Raw genomic sequence first — 19,336 nt, 5'->3', positions numbered from 1 at the left:
AGGCCTTCTCTCTCTCTCTCTCTCTCTCTCTCTCTCTCTCTCTCTCTCTCTCTCTCTCTCTCCCAAGTGAGGCATCCTCTCCAAATGCATTTGTTTGAAAGGGTGTGTGAAATGTCATATATTTAAGCTCCGAGTAGCCTAGCACAAGGGACGCGGGTGGCGCTGTGGGTAAAAGCCTCAGTGCCTAGGGCTTGCCGATCGAAAGGTCGGCGGTTCGAATCCCCGCGGTGGGGTGCGCTCCCGTCGTTCGGTCCCAGCGCCTGCCAACCTAGCAGTTCAAAAGCACCCCCGGGGCAAGTAGATAAATAGGGACCGCTTACTGGCGGGAAGGTAAACGGTGTTTCCGTGTGCGGCTCTGGCTCGCCAGAGCAGCTTCGTCACGCTGGCCACGTGACCCGGAAGTGTCTCCGGACAGTGCTGGCCCCCGGCCTCTTGAGTGAGATGGGCGCACAACCCTAGAGTCTGTCAAGACTGGTCCGTATGGGCAGGGGTACCTTTACCTTTACTTTTAGCCAAGCACAGACAAGAGTTACAAATTCATGTTTATGTGCCTGTGCGACAAATTCCAGAGGGGCCATGCTGTTAGGCTGCAACAGATTGTAATGGATTGCTTTGAATTCGCTTCGGCACCCAGATGAAAAAGAAAAAACCGCGCCCCACAAGTGCCCCGCCTGGCCCTGTCCTGTACTTTGCCAAAACAAAGGTGGCACCCCTAGTCTAAATGATAGCATGAACTGCTATTAAATGTGATTATCCCTCATTTGCAGGAAGGGCAGCAGAAAAAGCATGTTGTATCGATAGCTGTGTTGTAGAACATGGATGATCTGGAAGCAGCATGGCTGTTTCTGCCTCCCTTCCTAACCTCTGATTTGGCAACCCTTTCAGTCTGCTCTTAGGAAAGAATGAGGCTTGACAATGGAAAGGAGACAAAGCCTCAACGTTCAGAATAATTTTGCTTCCAATCTGTTACCATCACAGCAGCCTCCTTTCTTGCATTAAAGGTGGCGATCAAGGCCCACAGAGAGAAACAGCAGCTAAGTGCCCATCCCTGGCAGAAGGATAACAACTTGGCTGAATGGTGTTTGTCGGATCTTTGCACAAATCTTTGCTTCACCACCCACCCCAAAACCACAAAGAATGAAAAGGGCCTGGGCTCAGTTGCTCTAAAGCTCATGTTTAGCTGCCAGAACAACTGGAACAAAGAAGCAACAGGATTTTTAAACAAGCCCTGGGGTAGCCATTCTCAACCTTGGACTCTTGGCACAGGTTCTGGTTATTCGGTGATGAAGGAAATGCCCTCTGCGCATGCTCACAGGCACATCTTGCTCAAGTTCTAAAGCCAACGCTGAAACCTGGTTTGAGCACTTCATCGAACCTAAGACACTTCTCCTGAGAATTAGGACATACTAGGACATCTCCTTATTTGGGGAATGTTTAAATTGCATCTGCCTGTTTTTCGGCGCACTATTAGAGTTGCTGCTTTATGCAACTTGATCCCTATAAGCCTGAAAATCTTTCTGTGTCCTTAAACATTTGCATCACACTGTTTCAGATCCACGAAGAAGGTTCCACGGGGCGAGTTTTCTGCCAGCGACTGCCCTGTGAAAGTTGCAGGGCTGAGGAATGGCTAGCACGTTGGGTGATCTGCTTTCTTTCATTTTGTCACTTTCTATTTGTCCTACCATTTATGCCCGCACAGAGCCCTCCGCTTTGGCCGGGAGCCTCCATTGAGCATGCAAGGGAGGCAGATCTGAGATTGCCGTATTTGGCTCTAGTATAAATATTGCGCGCTTGGGTAGGTGAGTTTTGGTCAGGAAGGAACGGGCTGGATTTCACAAGAACAAAGTTGACAGAAAACAAATTTGTTTATGAAGTAACTCTAGAAGCAAACTTTTTCCAGCCTCCAGCTGACTCATTATCCGAAGCACAAACATTCATTATTCTGTGTGAGGCCTCTCTCTGACAGACAAAAAAGAAAATCTGTGGGTGCCTCTTCCAAACTAGTATACTGTGAAACAGTAAGATGCAATTTCCACTCAGATAAACACAGCCAAGTCTTGTTTCTTAAGCTGAAACATTCTTTGCTTTCCTTTTTGTTTCCGCAGCAGAGGAAACAACGAACTGCAATAGTAGTTTCATATTTCAGAATCCTTTATTTTGAGCTCTCTCATGCATCGGTCGAGTAGCTATGTGAATATTCTATCAGTGGTCCCTCCATTATGAATTTGAATTTAAGGCTGCTCTTTGTCTTACGTTCCTTATCTTGTTTATCTTCCAACTGGAGCCCCAACGGTCTTGCAGACGGGGAACTGAAGCTAATTTACTCGGCCCAATAACCACATCTGTAGTTGGGATGCTGGCAAAGTTCACCAAGCTCAGAAAGAGGCTTTTACGAGTCCATCCCCACACTTCTCCAGTAGCTCAGGATTTAATCCGAGCCAGAGAAGAATTCCCAGCTTCCTCTGTAAAGGGAGCAGCCAAGGTTGTGCCTTCCAGGTGTTGTTGGATTACAACTTTCATTGTTCTTATGCTTGGCAAAGCTGGCTGAGGCTGATAAAAGCTGTATAGTCTAACAACTGGAGCAGGGGTCGGCAAAGTATGCATGTGCAAACGCTATTTCCGGTGCTCCTTTTGGCATGGAGGAAGTGTGCGCAGCTTCCCATTGGCTGCAGAAGCAATCCCAGATGTCCATTGGGGAAAACCTCCACTTTATAGGGAGGTGAGAGATGTAAGAAGTGGTCCACATGGCCTTTTAATGCCGGGATGCCATGAGCCTGCCACACCAGCATAAGGGACCAGCATAAGGGACTTTGCAGCAGGCACACCAGCAAATGGGACTTTGCTGCTCTTCAGCTCAGCATTCACACTGTACAAGCACTGCTTGCTACCCTGCAAAGGACTCATTATCTCTAATTGGTTTGTTTGAACCTGCAGTGGGAGGCAGCTACAAAATGAGCAACTGTCCTTGTGACTGGCAGATACAATCTGATGGGAATGAATGAAGCCGGGGCTCTTTGCACTCCGAAGCTGGGAGTGGTGCTTTTAATCTTGAGAGCCATTTCCTTAGGAAGGCAGCAGGGCTACTCTAAGGAAGGCTTGCAGGAGGCAGCTGAAACATTACGCGATCCAGTAATTTAAACTCTCCTAAGGCCATTTCCTAAGAGCAGCGGGCCAGAATGCTGTTCACAAATCCTGTTTTGGACTACAGTTCCCATCATCCTAAAACAACATGGTGTGCTGGCTGAAGCGGATGGGATCTGTAGTTCAAAACACCTGGAGGGCAGCAAGTTGGGAAAGGCTGGTCTTAGATAATAGAAGCGCCCACTCCCCGCAGCTATCTTAAAACTGGTTTTTAATGACAGGGGCTCGTGCTTCTCCAGTGAGTTGTATGTTTAGACATTTGGGCAGAGAATTCACTACCTTTATAAACTGGTTTGCTCCCACAGAATCCAGAGCAAGCTGCAGTGTGCTTTTCTTTGGGGGGGGGGGCGTGTTTGGGGAGAATAAATCTCAAAATGTATTTTAACAAGAGCGACACCCCCACATCTCTTTGCTGCTTGTAAGGATGGCGCTTCTAGCTGTGGGTACACATGGGGAATAGTAGAAACTCTGTGACTCTTCAAGCTTGGTCACTTCAGTGCAGTAATTTTCCTTACCCACTTACAGTGGTACCTCGGGTTACATACGCTTCAGGTTACATACGCTTCAGGTTACAGACTCCGCTAACCCAGAAATCGTGCTTCAGGTTAAGAACTTTGCTTCAGGATGAGAACAGAAATCGTGCTCCAGCGGCACGGCGGCAGCAGGAGGCCCCATTAGCTAAAGTGGTGCTTCAGGTTAAGAACAGTTTCAGGTTAAGTACGGACCTCCGGAACAAATTAAGTACTTAACCTTAGGTACCACTGTATATTCCATTGCAGCAACAGTCTCTATCACAGAGGTGATCATTTGCCAGAATATGTGAGAAGGTTGGATCTTCTAGACCAGCGTTTCCCAAACCTGGGTCTCGAGCTGCTTTTGGACTACAGTTCCCATCTCCCCCGACCCCTGGTCTTGCAACTAGGGGTGATGGGAGTTGTAGTCCAAAAACAACTGAATTGGGAAACACTGTTCTAGACTAAGTTTCTGCGAAACCAAAGTTCAACTAACTGAGTCTGCATCTAACTCAGCCTTTCTCAACCTTGGGTCCCTAGGTATTGCGGGACTACAATTCCCATCATGCTGAGGGGTTGTAGTTCAAGAACATAATGCGAACCCAAGGTTGAGAAAGGCTGAACTCAATGACTAGCTGCAGCACTGGGATATATTCTCTTTCCATCCCCCATCCACCCACCCACTCACATTTCCAAGTCAATATCAAATTGCTGTGTGCCACCATGCCCAATTTCATGTGTGCCTGCCCTAAAACGTGGAAGGATGAAGCTACCAAGAGCGGCTTTTTCCCCTGCGGTGTGTTTTGCTCAAAGATACCCAATTAATCCAGAGCTTCTGAGTGAAGGTACAGATTTCAGAAGGGCAAGTTCCTGCTCACTTCCTACCATGATAATAAGCATTTTGCTGGAGAAAAGGATTCTGGGTTCAAGGCTTTCTTGAAGAAACCTTACAGAATAGCCTTGAGAGACGATCCAAGGGCATGATTAGAAGGTATGGGATACCCCAATGCCACTGAAACTGAGCACCTCTGCTCAGTGCCTGGGCCACCTTGCAACCACCATCTTGAGCTCCACGATGCAAGAAGGTGAGACAGAGCTGTTGAAGCATAAAAGGAACCAGGCCAAAGACCGTTGAGATAAATAAGGCCGTTCCACTTGCATCCATCACCCACACAAGCTAGTTGGAGGCAGGATTCAGAGAGCCCACAAAACCAGATTTGGAAAAGGGCTTTAGCCACCAGTGCTTTCAAAAACTGGTCTTGAATACACATCCATTGAGTCATCCTCTCGATCTCAGCGATCATCCTCTCGATCTCAGTCTCCTTCTAGACCTGGGGTAGGCGGTGGAAATCCTAACATCTACATTATGTGGTCCACTGAGTTTACCCCAATGAAACCACTGGGTTGCCCCATGGTAGGAGCTGGAGGCGAACAGCTTTATATTGCTTACTCCTATAGCGTAGCTCTGGGACGCGGGTGGCGCTATGGGTTAAACCACAGAGCCTAGGACTTGCTGATCAGAAGGCTAGCAGTTCAAATCCCTGTGACGGGGTGAGCTCCCGTTGCTCAGTCCCTGCTCCTGCCAACCTAGCAGTTCGAAAGCCCATCAAAATGCAAGTAGATAAATAGGTACTGCTGCAGCGGGAAGGTAAACGGTGTTTCCGTGTGGTCCTCTGGTTCGCCAGAAGCGGCGAAGTCATGCTGGCCACATGACCCGGAAGCTGTACGCTGGCTCCCTCGGCCAATAAAGCAAGATGAGCGCTGCAACCCCAGGGTCGGCCACGACTGGACCTAATGGTCAGGGGTTCCTTTACCTTTATAGCATAGCTATTGTTGGGTGTGGGGGTGGAAGACATTCACATTGGAAGTATCTCAATGAAGCTCAATCTTCACGCTGTTTTTATACAAAAAAATTTAATAAATATTTTTCAAGATTTATTGCCAGGAATAAACACATCAGAGATGTATTTTCATGTCCGTGTAACACTAATATTACCATACAAGAGATCCTCGTGATCCCGGTGGTTTACCCAGCGAGATTACTAAGTTTTAAGCCTTTTTGTTGTTGTTGTTTTTTTGCAATTTTGATTTTTTGATCTTCCAACTTTTTGTAATAGCACTTTGATTTCCTCACTCCTTAAGGCGGGCAGTGTAATCTATGGCAAATCTACACAGTGATCTTAACTGGACACTCTACTGTTCAAGTATTCAACAACTAGCTTATCGGAATACTTTCTACATGCAGTAGATTACAAAGAAAAGTTTAAAAAAAAACCCTACAAGTGGTTCAGCACCACCTATCTCTGCTGGTGGGTGGGGGTGGGGGAAATCAAGAGTTTACAAAATAAGATTTCGGTGTTTCCAACTCCACACGCTAATTCGATATTTTTTTCCTTTAATTACATGCAACCGGTCACACGTTCATCTACAGAAGGTTATCGCTCAGTTGTGTTCCCTTAAACTGCTTCGCGGCAGATGATCTGCCTGCCCTCCTCTTTCCCCCTCCCTCCTCCCCCATGCCCCAACTTCTAAAGCAGCCAGGAGGGGGGGAATTAAAATAAAATTCTAATCTAATTCTAAACTGCCTCAGCTGGTACTTAACAAATATTCTTAAAGTGATACTATCAAAGGTGTTCTCAAAGAATAAAGACAAAACGCGCACTCAACATCGTACAGAAAGCCAGTTTCAAGGCCTCAAAAGCCTTCTCTATCCTTTAAAAACAAACTGATTTTCAGAACACCTTAAATTTTGGCATGTAGGCAAACATGTAACAAAGGGGTGGGGGGTAGAATAAAAAGATTTTTAAAAAGATAAAGAAGCCATAAGCTTACAAATGCTATGGGGGTGGGAAAAACACCTTCAACTCTAAACACATACATATAAATAAAAAAAAAGGAATGATATTTAAGGCTCTTGATTATTAAGTTAATAAATCAAATATACACAGTGATTAATAAAAAAAGGAATTATTTACATAACTATACAAACTTCTACTTTTGACACATTTCCTCTCAATTCTTCATTTTTTTTACCAGCAACTGCTGACAAGAAGTCCCCCCCCCCAATCCCTCCCACTTGCCCTCCCCACAAAAAAATACAATTAAAAAAAATAAATAATAAACTTTTTTACTTTTTTCTCTCGATAGTTGCTGTGGTTCCGAGCTGCAAAGGCACTTTCAAATACAGAACTAGTTGTACGTCATCATAAAACCAATATACAAAAGAACTCTAATTTCAATAAATAAATAAAATTTATCTCCTTCCCTCCCCACAGGGACTGTATAAATCGTGACATCGAGAGAAAAAGAGAGAGAGAGAGAGAGAGAGAGAGAGAGAGAAAGGAAGGAAGGAAGGAAGGAAGGAAGGAAGGAAGGAAGGAAGGAATTCTTTGCTAGGGGAGGGAAGGCTACATAATAAAAGGCTACATGATACCTTGATGAAACCTTGCCAGGAGATGCATCAGCGGCGGCTGATTTGACGGAGGGGGGGGCACTTTCGACTAGTTTTGCATAGATGTGGAATGCAGCGCTTGGTATTCCAGCCAACCACAGCAACTATCACTGCCAGTGTAAGCCAGCTTGTCAAAACTTAAATTAACACAGGGATTCTAAGCAAATAATAGCCTTAGACTCAAAATATTACACAACCGCTTTGAGAACTACAAGCTCCGAGTTGACTCGAACTGGTAAGTATGGATTAGGAGGCAGCACCCGGCTGCCTGCTATACAATGTACTCCATGCGGTTCAAGCTCTGCGCGCTTTCCAAGTCCCGGTTGTCCTGCTTGTTTGTCCAGTTCGGGTGCTTTGCTGGCGTGCCGTTGGGGGGCTTTTCGTCTCTGTCGACCAGTGTGTAGGTCGCCTGCTTGGCGAAGCGGCCCTTCTGCTGGTGCTTGTCCATGTCGTCTTCTTCCACCTCGGAGTTGTGTGTCCTTATTTTGGCAATCTTGGAGTTCTTGTTCTCGTAGTCCTTGATGGGGATGGCGTTGGCGCCGTGCTTCTCGATCGGGTTCTTGATCTGGTTCAGCTGCTCCCGGACGTTGTTGGTGGTGTTGTCGTCCGACGGCGTGTGTGTGTGCGCGCTCTGCTTCCGGCGCTTGCGGATACACCAGTAAAAGGCCGTGACCAGACAGCAGATCCAAGCCACGGTCAGAACGGAGCTCAGCAGTGGGACCAAGAAATCTGGAAGAAGAAGAGTTTGGATTTGATATCCCGCTTTATCACTACCCGAAGGAGTTGCAAAGTGGCTAACATTCTCCTTTCCCTTCCTCCCCCACAACAAACACTCTGTGAGGTGAGTGGGGCTGAGAGACTTCAGAGAAGTGTGACTAGCCCAAGGTCACCCAGCAGCTATGCGGAGGAACAGAGATGCGAACCCAGTTCACCAGATTACGAGTCTACCGCTCTTAACCACTACACCACACTAGCAAGGGTGACTTTCGTCAACAAACCCACCATCACTATTTGGCACAGATAGCTCAGTGGTAGGGACGCGGGTGGTGCTGTGGGTTAAACCACAGAGCCTAGGACTTGCCGATCACAAGGTAGGTGGTCGAATCCCCGTGATGGGGTGAGCTCCTGTTGCTCGGTCCCTGCTTCTGCCAACCTAGCAGTTTGAAAGCACGTCAAAATGCAAGTAGATAAATAGATACTGCTCCGGCGGGAAGGTAAACGGCGTTTGCATGCGCTGCTCTGGTTCGCCAGAAGCGGCTTTGTCATGCTGGCCACATGACCCGGAAGCTGTACGCCGGCTCCCTCGGTCAATAAAAGCGAGATGAGCGCCGCAACCCCAGAGTCGGTCACGACTGGACCTAATGGTCAGGGGTTCCTTTACCTTTAGGGCATCTGCTTTGCGTGCAGAAGGACCCAGATAATGATAATAATAATAATAATAAAGGTAGAAAACGGTAAAGGACCCCAGAGGGTAACATCCAGTCAAAGGCGGCTATGGGGTTGCGGTGCTCTTATCGCTTTCAGGTTGAGGGAGCCAGCGTTTGTCCACAGACAGCTTTCCGGGTCATGTGGCCAGCAGGACTAAAACACTTCTGGCCCAACAAAACACCGTGACAGAAGCCAAAGCGCATGGAAATACTGTTTACCTTCCCGCCGCAGCAGTACCTATTTATCTACTTGCACTGGTGTGCTTTCAAACTGCTAGATTGGCAAGAGCTGGGACAGAGCAATGGGAGCTCACTCCCATTGCGGGGATTTGAACCGCCGACCTTCTGATTGGCAACCCCAAGAGGCACGGTGGTCTAGACCACAGCGCCACCCGCATCCCTACAATAATAATATTTTACCTAATAATATTTATATACCACCCATCTGACTGGGTAGCTCCAGCTACTCTGGGCGGCTCTCAACAGAACATTAGCACTGCTTCTGGAAGACCTACATTGGCTCCCAGTAAGTTTCTGAGCATAATTCAAAGTGTTGGTGCTGAGCTTTAAAGCCCTAAATGTCCTCTGCCCCATATACCTGAAGGAGAATCTCCACCCCCATCATTCAGCCTGGATGCTGAGATCCAGCACTGAGGACCTTCTGGTGGTTTCCTGCCTGCGAGAAGTGACGCTACTGGGAACCTTCTCATCAGTGGTACCCGCCCTGTGGAACGCCCTCCCGTCAGGTGTCAAGGAGATAAAAGGTACCCCTGCCCATACGGGCAAGTCTTGACAGACTCTAGGGTTGTGCGCCCATCTAACTCAAGAGGCCGGGGGCCAGCGCTGTCCGCAGACACTTCCGAGTCACGTGGCCAGCGTGACATCGCTGCTCTGGTGAGCCAGAGCCGTACACGGAAACGCCGTTTACCTTCCCGCTAATAAGCGGTCCCTATTTATCTACTTGCACCCGGGAGTGCTTTCGAACTGCTAGGTTGGCAGGCGCTGGGACCAAACAACGGGAGCGCACCCCGCTGCGGGGATTCGAACCGCCGACCTTTTGATCGGCAAGCCCTAGTCGCTGAGGCTTTTACCCACAGCGCCACCCGCGTCCCTGTCAAGGAGATAAGTAACTATATAACCTTTAGAAGACATCTGAAGGCAGCCCTGTATAGGGAAGCTTTTTAATGTTTATTGTTCTTGTTTTAAAAACACAATAGAGCATCAAACGTCAGTTCAAGCCATTTGTTAAAGCTCAAATGAGCACTATCCAGTATTTGGAGGTTGTGTCTAGCAATGAATAAAAGTTATTTTACGGCAAACTTGAGATATGTTAGAATTTGTGCCAAAAAGCAAACTTGCATAAGAATAAGCCCTGCCGGGAAGTCTGGAAGCAGGCTATGAATGAAACGGCTTCTTATCCACTTGCAATTTCCATTCCTACTGCCAGACCTCAACCAACGCATGAGAAAATGCAGTCCCCTCTTTTAAAAAATTTACCTGTTTTGCTTTTAATTGGTCGCCTCTGTACGCGGACTTCTGCAACTGCTGCGATAAGCGTGCTATTCCCATCACGCTTGCTCACCAGATCAATAATTTTGTCTGTTATTTCTTTTATCGGGTTCTCTTCCTCCTGGATGTCTTCGGCAGACTACGTGAAAGAATAAGATTGCGTATTAGAGACAACGTGAAGAAGAAGAATCTCTAACCCAATGCTCACAAGAGGACCAAACAAACATGGAGACTCTGGTCTAACATCAAAATATGGGGAACACTGGCTTCTATAAGTACAGGACATGCATCAAGTTATTACCCAGTGCCAATGACAAACCAGTGAATTGTGCAGAACGCCATCCCTTTCAAAACATCCTTTGGGAGGGAAGCTAGACTCCAATAGGCTTGCTTGGGGATTAAAACCAGCATTGGCTGTCTTGTTCTTGGTGCTATCTTGGAAGATTTGATGAGTGAGCTCAAGACAGGATCTTCTTTGTGCTGGTGCTATGATCCTGGAATAACCCCCCCCCCCAAATTATTCAGGTTCTGATGGCACATTCATTTTGATGGCTGAGGACCACAATACCGTCTCTTTCCATATGAACCTACCCTGACACCATCTTCTGAGGCCCTTCTTTGTGTGCCTCCTCCATGGGGGGGGGGGGGTCCGGAGGGTGGCAGCACAAGAACAGGGCCTTTTCTGCAGTGGCTCCCAATTTGTGCAATGCTTTCTCCAGGGAGATTTGCCTGGTGCCTTCATTATACACCTTTAGGCGCCAGGCAATTGACATCCAATATGCTTTTAAAATGTTTTGGGAAGGGGGGGGCAGATTATTGAGTTGTCCTTGGATTTGTGTGTGTGTTTTTATACTGTGATTTTATGTTGTGAACCGCCTTAGACCTGCAAGTATAGGGCGGTACACAAATTTAATTAATAATAACAATTCACTCCCCAAATCTTCCAAATGTGTGAATCCAAGATTCACTGATGCTCATTTTAATGCACAACACCTTACTTTCTTGCTGCCACTTGCTTTGTTTGTACGTGTCGGTTGTATTTTGTCATTGCTTTCAGAATTGAATTGTTGCATTTGCCGTTTTATTGTTTATATCACATGTATTTATGTCTATGGGCAATATCCAATTAAATAGTAGTTAAACAGAGAATCCACTCTTTCCCACTGAGACAGAGCAATGAGTCTCAACGTTTAGAGAGATAAGGCAGGCATGCCAACCATCAGACTTACAATCGCAACGTGGATTTCATCGTGTGCCAAGTGTGACGGTTCACACGTGATGTAGATGGAGTATTCGACAGATACGTTCTTCAAGATACTTAGATTCCTCAGCTCGTTACAGATATGCTCAGTTGTAAGGCCCTGTGGGAAAAGAGCAAACACGGAACGTGAGTACTTTTGACAGAAGAGGACACATGGCAAGAACATAAATCAGTGGCACTTCTCTCATTGCCATTTGTGCCTGGCTACAACTCCACGGGTCGGGTGGCGCTGTGGGTAAAACCTCAGCGCCTAGGACTTGCCGATCGCATAGTCGGTGGTTCGAATCCCCGCGGCGGGGTGCGCTCCCGTCGTTCGGTCCCAGCGCCTGCCAACCTAGCAGTTCGAAAGCACCCCCGGGTGCAAGTAGATAAATAGGTACCGCTTACCAGCGGGAATGTAAACGTCAGTGATGACGAGAGTTGGGTCCCTCCAAAGGTTGTTCAACTACAAAGTTCCCTATTCCTGATCTACATTATAGCAGAAGCCATAATATCCACAATTGCCAATTGGGTCACTAGCAAGGAATAAAGGTCATTGCCCAGGGAAGGGCCATTGCTCGGTGGTAGAACACATATTTTGCATCTAGAAGGTCCCTGGTTCAGTTGCTAGCTTTTCCAGGTAGAGACCCCCCCCCCCAATTTAAAATCCTGGAGATCTGCTGACGGTGACTCTGCATATGGCGTCGTCCAAGTATGGACTCCATAGGGAGCTTCAGACTGATCTCAACTCCCTGATGAGTACACCTGGACGGGACATGTTTTTAGCGTTCATACTTTTCTAAATGCACGCCTTTATTACATGTCAAATGTGAGGTAGCCCCCGGTAGCTAGTTAGGCTTGGCTTTGGGAAAGCCAACTTTAATCCCTTGCCACCCGCATCCCTGTCTTTTTGTTTTCCACACAGGTACTATTTCTCGTTTCTTCAGGTCTCCCTCTGTGCACTTGTACTTTTTATTTTTCAATAAAGAATATAAAATTTAAAAAGTTCAATCCCTTGCTCAACCAAGTTGCTGTGAGCAAGTCAAACTCCTTGGGCCAAAGGGTGGATGCCAGAATACAGCAAGGTATACCGGTAGCCTAGAGGAACGGGAGGGAAGGGTGTGCTACAGTAGTTTCTGTGGTAGATGGCTTTTTTAAACCTCGGGGGTGAGGGGACTTCAGGGCTGAATGAGGCCCATCAAGGCCTTGAGACTTTCCCCAGGCTGCATATCCCATACAGTGGTACCTCAGGTTAAGTACTTAATTCGTTCCGGAGGTACTTAACCTGAAACTGTTCTTAACCTGAAGCATCACTTTAGCTAATGGGGCCTCCTGCTGCCCTTGTGCCACCACTGCACAATTTCTGTTCTCATCCTAAAGCAAAGTTCTTAACCTGAAGCACTATTTCTGGGTTAGCGGAGTCTGTAACCTGAAGCGTATGTAACCTGAAGCGTATGTAACCCGAGGTACCACTGTACTGGCCTCGTTCCACACTCTCAAGTGCTTTTGCCTGGCTGAAATATATCACTGATCTATGGCACTGCCTCTTGCTCGCCTGGGTTTAGAACAAGAGTGGCCTTCCAACTTTCCCGTGGTTCGAATGTAAACCTGATGTCCAAAGCTAAGAGTCACATCTGCTGCTGCTCCCATTTTTCTACCTCTGGTCCTCCCCATGGAGCATCCTAGAAGGTTGTATATAGGTTGTATTTCCTTGACGTCTAATGGGAGGGCGTTCCACAGGGTGGGCACCACTACCGAGAAGGCCCTCTGCCTGGTTCCCTGTAACCTCATTTCTCACAGGGAGGGAACTGCCAGAAGGCCCTTGGAGCTGGACCTCAGTGTCTAGGCTGAACGATGGGGGTGGAGACACTCCCTTCAGGTATACTGGGCCGAGGCCATTTAGGGCTTTAAAGGTCAGCACCAACACTTTGAATTGTGCTCGGAAACGTACTGGGAGCCAATGTAGGTCTTTCAGGACCAGTGTTATATGGTCCTGGCAGCCACTCCCAGTCACCAGACTAGCTGCCGCATTCTGGATTAGTTGTAGTTTCCGGGTCACCTTCAAAGGTAGCCCCATGTAGAGCGCATGGCAGTAGTCCAAGCGGAAGATAACTTAGGCATGCATCACTCTGGCGAGACAGTCCGCGGGCAGGTAGGGTCTCAGCCTGCGTACCAGAAGGAGCTGGTAGACAGCTGCCCTGTCAGTTTATGCTTTGGAATTGCTTGCAAAGGCATTTGTGTAGCTGCTCTTTTCGAGGCCAACTTACTGGAGTCATCATCTTTTTATTGAAGGTGAAAGTGATGTTGGCACAGTTGTCCTGATAGTAAGCATCGGAGTTGCACGTGCTTTTCACGGGCTGCTGATTGGAAGGCCAGCATTCGCCTATGTTGTCGCAGGGACCTACGAAGCAGTGGTCCTCTTTGACAGGGTGGCAGGTATGGCCTGTGGGACACTCGCTGTGACCTTTGGCGCTTATCAAGCAAGGCTTCGGACCACACCAGACCTAGAACGGAAAAGACAATTCAGTTGGCAGCCGGACACTTGGAACACATGGAAAAGGAGGCAGAACGAGGCAGCCAGGAGTCCCAGGACAGTACCTTAGAGCATGTGACTTTTCCGTTCACACACTGACAGCTATTACACTCGTCGTCCCATTTAGTTCCATCTGGAATAATGTGCCCACTGCCGATGCAAGGCCTTCCTGAAACTGAGAGGGAAAACTGTTCAGGGATTAACTCACAGAGATGCCTTAGACTCAACGTTTTATGAATTATGAGATACTTTAAGTAAAGGAACCCGAGTATTGGGTTTGATTTTTAAACAGATGTGTGCATATGTAGAATTTTTTTTCAACAAGCTGCTTTTTTCGGTATTTCTATTATTATTATCATTATTATTAATATTATTTTATTTTGACAACGTAATAATCATAAATAAAAAAGAATAAAACTGTGCACCCCGCCACCAAGACCATTCCATTGTAACTATCCAACCTCCCAAAATTTCAATGCCTCTTGCGATAGTTTGACCCCTTTCCGTTTTAACAGTACAAATTCTGCAAACACCTTCCATATCTCCTCAAAATCATTTCTCCTGCATATTCCCCATCTTACCTTAATGGCACATGTTAATTTACATTAATAGCTATATCCCACACCTCTTTATACCACTTTTCCATTTTATATTCTGCTTCCCCTTCTACTTCTTAGCTATAACTCGCACAGCTGTCAATAAAGTTGTGAGCAAGTCCTTGAAAGCCAGTGTACCTTCCACCCCATCGTAAATTAATAACAATGCTATCGCTGGACTTTTGGTCAGCTTGAACCCGGTGATTTCTGTTATCTCCTTAAACACCCTTTGCCAGAATTTTTTTAATATATTTACACCCCCACCACATGTGAACGTAAGTCCCGGTTTCCTGGCATCCCCTCCAACATAACACTGAATTCTCCGTCTTAGGGGTGGTCCTCCAAATAATACTGGGACTCCAAAATCCCATCAGCACCAACGTTCAGGATGGGTGATGGTCAGGGATGAAGGGAGTTGTGGTCCACCAAACATCTGGAGGGCCACAGGGTCCCCACCCAAGCTTTCGCTCCAGTACTTTAGCAATGCTTCCCTCCTCCCTCTTCCCATTCCTTCTCCTCCCTGTTCAATCGCGAACACACAGATAGAGGTTCTGGAATTCTTTGCTCATCCATATTAACTACTGGGAAGGAAAGGCAGCTTTGTTTTACTTTACAAGCGACGGACTACTATATATATATCCAATACCTTCTTGGCATCTGGGGCCAATGCGGCCGGCTGGGCAGATACAACGGTACCCGTTGATTTCATCGACACATGTTGCTCCAAAAGCACAGGGCGAGGACTGGCATTCGTTGATATCTGGCAAGGCAGAGGGCGGAAAGAAGATTAGTAGGAATAACGATGGTGTAATTAATTAATATGGGCTGCATAGATCAACCCCCTTCATTACAAATGAAGAGTTGTAAAGCTGCGAACGTTGCTCAAAATTTTAAAGAAGATTTTAAAGGAAAATCAGGACACAAGCAGTTACTTAATAGTTTTCAGCAAAGCTCATATGCTAAACTACAAAGCTGCATTTTACAGTACCAGGGCTAGCTCCCGGGGGTTTCTTGCCAAGAAATCTTGTCTTAGCTAGAGTCAAGTGCGCATTTTGCACATTTGCAACCAACATGCCCGGGGACCAGGATGGCACCTAACGTTTCCACCATCTGGAGGTGCATGCCAGGGAATCCTCAGATGTTGACTTTTTCCACACACTAGCAACACATCCTATAGAATTCTACCGGTTATATTTATCTGCACAACTGAAATGAATTTCAGGCTTTTTCTGTGCAGCCAGAGCAGGAGCAGCGAACAACGTTAGTCGCTTGTTGTTATTGTCTTCACCTACCCCCTTCCCACTGACCTGCTCATGGGTTGTGTAGAATATTCCTACGTTATAAATGGTCACCATTCAGAAAAAGAGGCAGGAGTAGGCCAATATATATGTAGACTGTCCCTGGATCAGGTGAGAACTTAAAGAAGTTCTCTAAGTTCTTAATCTAGCTCCATGTTTCTCAACCTGTGGGTCCCCAGATGTTGTTGGACTACAACTCCTATCATGCCTAGCCAGCATGACCAGTGGCCAGGGATGATGGGGGTTGTAGTCCAACAACATCTGGAGACCCACAGGTTGAGAACCACTGAAGGTTGTCATCTGAACTAACCAGATGTGTAACTGATCAATCAATCACAGCCAGTCCTTCATTTGAAAAATAAGACTTTAGAGCCACCTTGATCCCCAGACATTTCACTTTGGCAACTGCAACCTTGGTTTAAGCAGCTATTTGGAGCCTAGCTTATATATCTGAGTTTCTAACACTACTAGAGAAGCTAAAGGGGTTGATTCCAGGACCTGGGACCTGCCAGCCATTTTCTCCACTCAACAAAAATGCCCTTCCAATGTGGCCTCCATGTCCAATTTGCATTATTGGCATAAACTATTTCTTGTTATCTTGTTGGACTTTTGCATTTCTTTTTAAATCCTGAGCTGGCCTCTTGCTTTTAACACGTACGCAACCTCTAGTTCTGCAGGCAAAAAACCCCCTCTGCTACTAATTTAGGAAATGTTTTTTATTGGGGAGAATTCCTCATCACAGGAGCTCTGAAAGGGCCCAGTCTAAGGGGGGCTTTGAAGCCCCGTGAAATGCATCGACAGGGGTCAGCAAACTTTTTCACTGTCCCTCAGACCTTGTGGGGAGCCTGACCTATATTTTTTTTTGGGGGGGGGGGAATTAAAAATGAATGAATTCCTATGCCCCACAAATAACCCAGAGATGCGTTTTAAATAAAAGGGCACATTCTACTCATGTAAAAACACGCTGATTCCCAGACTGTTCATGGGCCGGATTTAGAAGGTGATTGGGCTGGATCCGGCCCCTGGGCCTTAGTTTGCCTACCCATGCTCTTCTTGACACTTGAGGCTTCCAATTCACAGATTGCTAGCGGTCACCAGAACCCACGGGACTCTGGGCAAATTAGAACCAACTTACTCTACTCTTTTTCAGGAGACTTTTAGCGTGACTCATTTTCTCCTGCGAACAGGGGCACAGATCTCTCAGGGACATTATATTTGATTAAAGGAACTGCCACTGGAGTCTCTTGCCAAGCGACCCAGAAAGGGCCATATGTGCAAACCGCAATTTAGCAAAAACAACAGCATATATTGCACCTCTTGTTCTAATGTAACTTTAGGCCAAAGTTAAGAGCTGAAGGATTGCAAACACATACTTATCCTGCAGTCGGGACCTGCAAAGCCTGGAGCGCATTCGCAACGGTACCAATTGTCTCCATCCACACACGTCCCACTATTATAGCTGTTTGGGGAGAATGAGAAAGAACTTTGCTTAGCCGACGCTCTCTCACTTTCACAAGTGCATGTTCTTTAAGCCCTTTAGCAAAAAGCAGCTTACACAATTGTAACTTAAGCAACACCGGCCAGTTTTGATTTTAAAGTAGGAGAGAATACTGTTGCACCAATGGGACCTGCGACAAAATGTTGCAGCATGGACTGCTTCTGTATTTAAGCTTCTGGCCACTCCAGTCCTTTCCCCTCACCTGGTTCCCCTATCCAAGAGGTCCCCTATTCTGGGTCCAATGAAAATGATCAGTGTCCACTGGGGATGTTTCTAGGGTGCTGGGGGTGGGAGCAGACACACTGAGGCCAAATCCCAGCTCCATTAAAATCATGGATTCCCCCATTTATTTCTATGGGCAGCCTTCAACTTCCATCCTTTAGATCATTTAAAAGCAGCTTTTAAGGAGTTCTTATCGCGGCTAAATGGAAGAGTAATGAAATTCCCTCTATACAAGACTGGATCCAAAAGCTGACAGAATATGCCGAATTAGATGGTTTATCAGAAAAAAATTAAGAATAAATCAAACCAGGAATTTGTTTCAAAACGGGAGGTTTTCAAAGAATATTCGAAATATAAATATAGTAGTTTAAACTACTTTTGAGGAACTTCAGTAATAGTTGTAAGACAGATATAAGAATTAAGATATATTAAGAAAAAGTTTAATTACGATAAAAGTGTGTATTGGCAAAAAGTAATACGAAATTGAAATATGGAATAGACGGGAGGTTGGGTCTTTAGTGTTAAGACCAACTTTTGTTTTATTGTTTGTTAACACTTCCACCCCGGTTTCCACCCAGAGGTCCCTCAAGGCAAAATCAAAAGGGGTCTTTCTAAGGAAAGATTGATCAGGGTGGGCATATGCAAATAAAAGTGCAATTCATTCCCAGGCCCATCTGCTTACCATGGATGAGGACTGCAATCATTGGTATCTGTAAAGAGGTAAGAGACAAAGATGCACAATTAGCACTCTGGATTTCTACAGGCAGTGCTTTTTTTCTTAAGAAAAAATAAGTTTAGAGGAACTCTCATTTTCCTACTCGTATTGAAATACTGCCCCTCAATGAGGCCAAACAGAGTCGCAAAATGTTTAGGGGTATGCGTCCCCCTCCCCAGAAAAAACACTGTCTACAGGTGTCCCCTTCCAAAACAGGTTTGAACTAAATTGCTAAAACCCACACACTAAACAAATGCACATGGGATTCTTTGCAAAGTATTGTCAGAAAGAAACACCAACAGATTCCAAAGTGGCCAGGCTGCTGCAACCAAGGAACAGATGAGAACGAACCAGAGTTAATGTTTTTTTCCAGGGTGGTGGGTGGGTTGAAGGGAAGCGGCAGTGTGAACATGAAAACATCTGTCTCCATTTATCTAATTTGCAACTTTCTCAGGCCCAGGTCAAAGCTCCAGTCCCACAATGTCATTAAAGCCCAATGATTCAGGTGATGCGAACGCCCCACATCAAACGGCTTCCCCCTTCTGGTTTTAATCTCAAATCCCCGAGGGCAACGAGATGAGCCAGTTTTCTCATTGTCAGCCACCGCCACTTCAGAAAGAGTTTGGGTATATGAGAGCGGGGGAAAGAGAGAGAGAGAGCGCTTACTCTGAGTGCAAGTGGGTCCTTCCCAGCCCTCTTTGCACACACACGTGAAGGAATCTCCACTGACAACACAAGTCCCGCCATTATGACAAGGGTTTGGGAGGCAGCTGCTGTTCCTTGCTGGAAAAAGAAGAAGCAAAACAGAGTTTCTGGCAAAGTTCTCAAAAACCGCACAGGGTTTTAAATCAGGGATGCCGAACCTCTGGCCCTCTGAATGTGAATTGCCCTGAGAATGTGAGAATTGCCCTCTGAATGTGAATTGCCCTGTACGGAGGAAGGGCGGTGTAATTAAATAAATAATAATAAATATAATAATAATAATAATAATAATAATAATAATTTATTTATTTATACCCCGCCCATCCGGCTGGGTTTCCCCAGCCACTCTGGGCAGCTTCCAACAAAACATCAAAAATACAGTAAAACATCAGACATTAAAAACTTCCCTAAACATGGCTCCCTTCAGATGTCTTCTAAAATTCAGAGAGTTGTTTATTTCCTCAACATCTGATGGGAGGGTGTTCCACAGGG

General features: G+C 46.3%; 1 protein-coding gene across 1 annotated transcript in view; it reads right to left on the bottom strand.

Annotated features, from left to right (window-relative positions):
- Positions 1-5,550: 5,550 nt before the first annotated feature.
- Positions 5,551-19,336, bottom strand: part of JAG1 (jagged canonical Notch ligand 1) — a 71,331-nt gene continuing 57,545 nt past the window's right edge. Inside the window, exons 18-26 of the mRNA XM_083431907.1 lie at positions 18,809-18,925; positions 18,110-18,137; positions 17,081-17,166; positions 15,056-15,169; positions 13,879-13,988; positions 13,548-13,784; positions 11,270-11,401; positions 10,029-10,179; positions 5,551-7,833 (exon numbers count right to left, since the gene is read on the bottom strand). Coding sequence (XP_083288033.1) covers positions 7,376-7,833; positions 10,029-10,179; positions 11,270-11,401; positions 13,548-13,784; positions 13,879-13,988; positions 15,056-15,169; positions 17,081-17,166; positions 18,110-18,137; positions 18,809-18,925 — 1,433 coding nt within the window. The 3' untranslated portion in view covers positions 5,551-7,375. The remainder of the gene's footprint in view (positions 7,834-10,028; positions 10,180-11,269; positions 11,402-13,547; positions 13,785-13,878; positions 13,989-15,055; positions 15,170-17,080; positions 17,167-18,109; positions 18,138-18,808; positions 18,926-19,336) is intronic.

This window comes from Podarcis tiliguerta (assembly GCF_965153285.1).
Source record: "Podarcis tiliguerta genome assembly, chromosome: 3".
In the NCBI taxonomy this organism is placed as follows: Eukaryota; Metazoa; Chordata; class Lepidosauria; order Squamata; family Lacertidae; genus Podarcis; species Podarcis tiliguerta.
The sequence above is the reverse complement of the archived record's forward strand: the minus strand, read 5'-3'. Positions and strand labels throughout refer to the sequence as shown.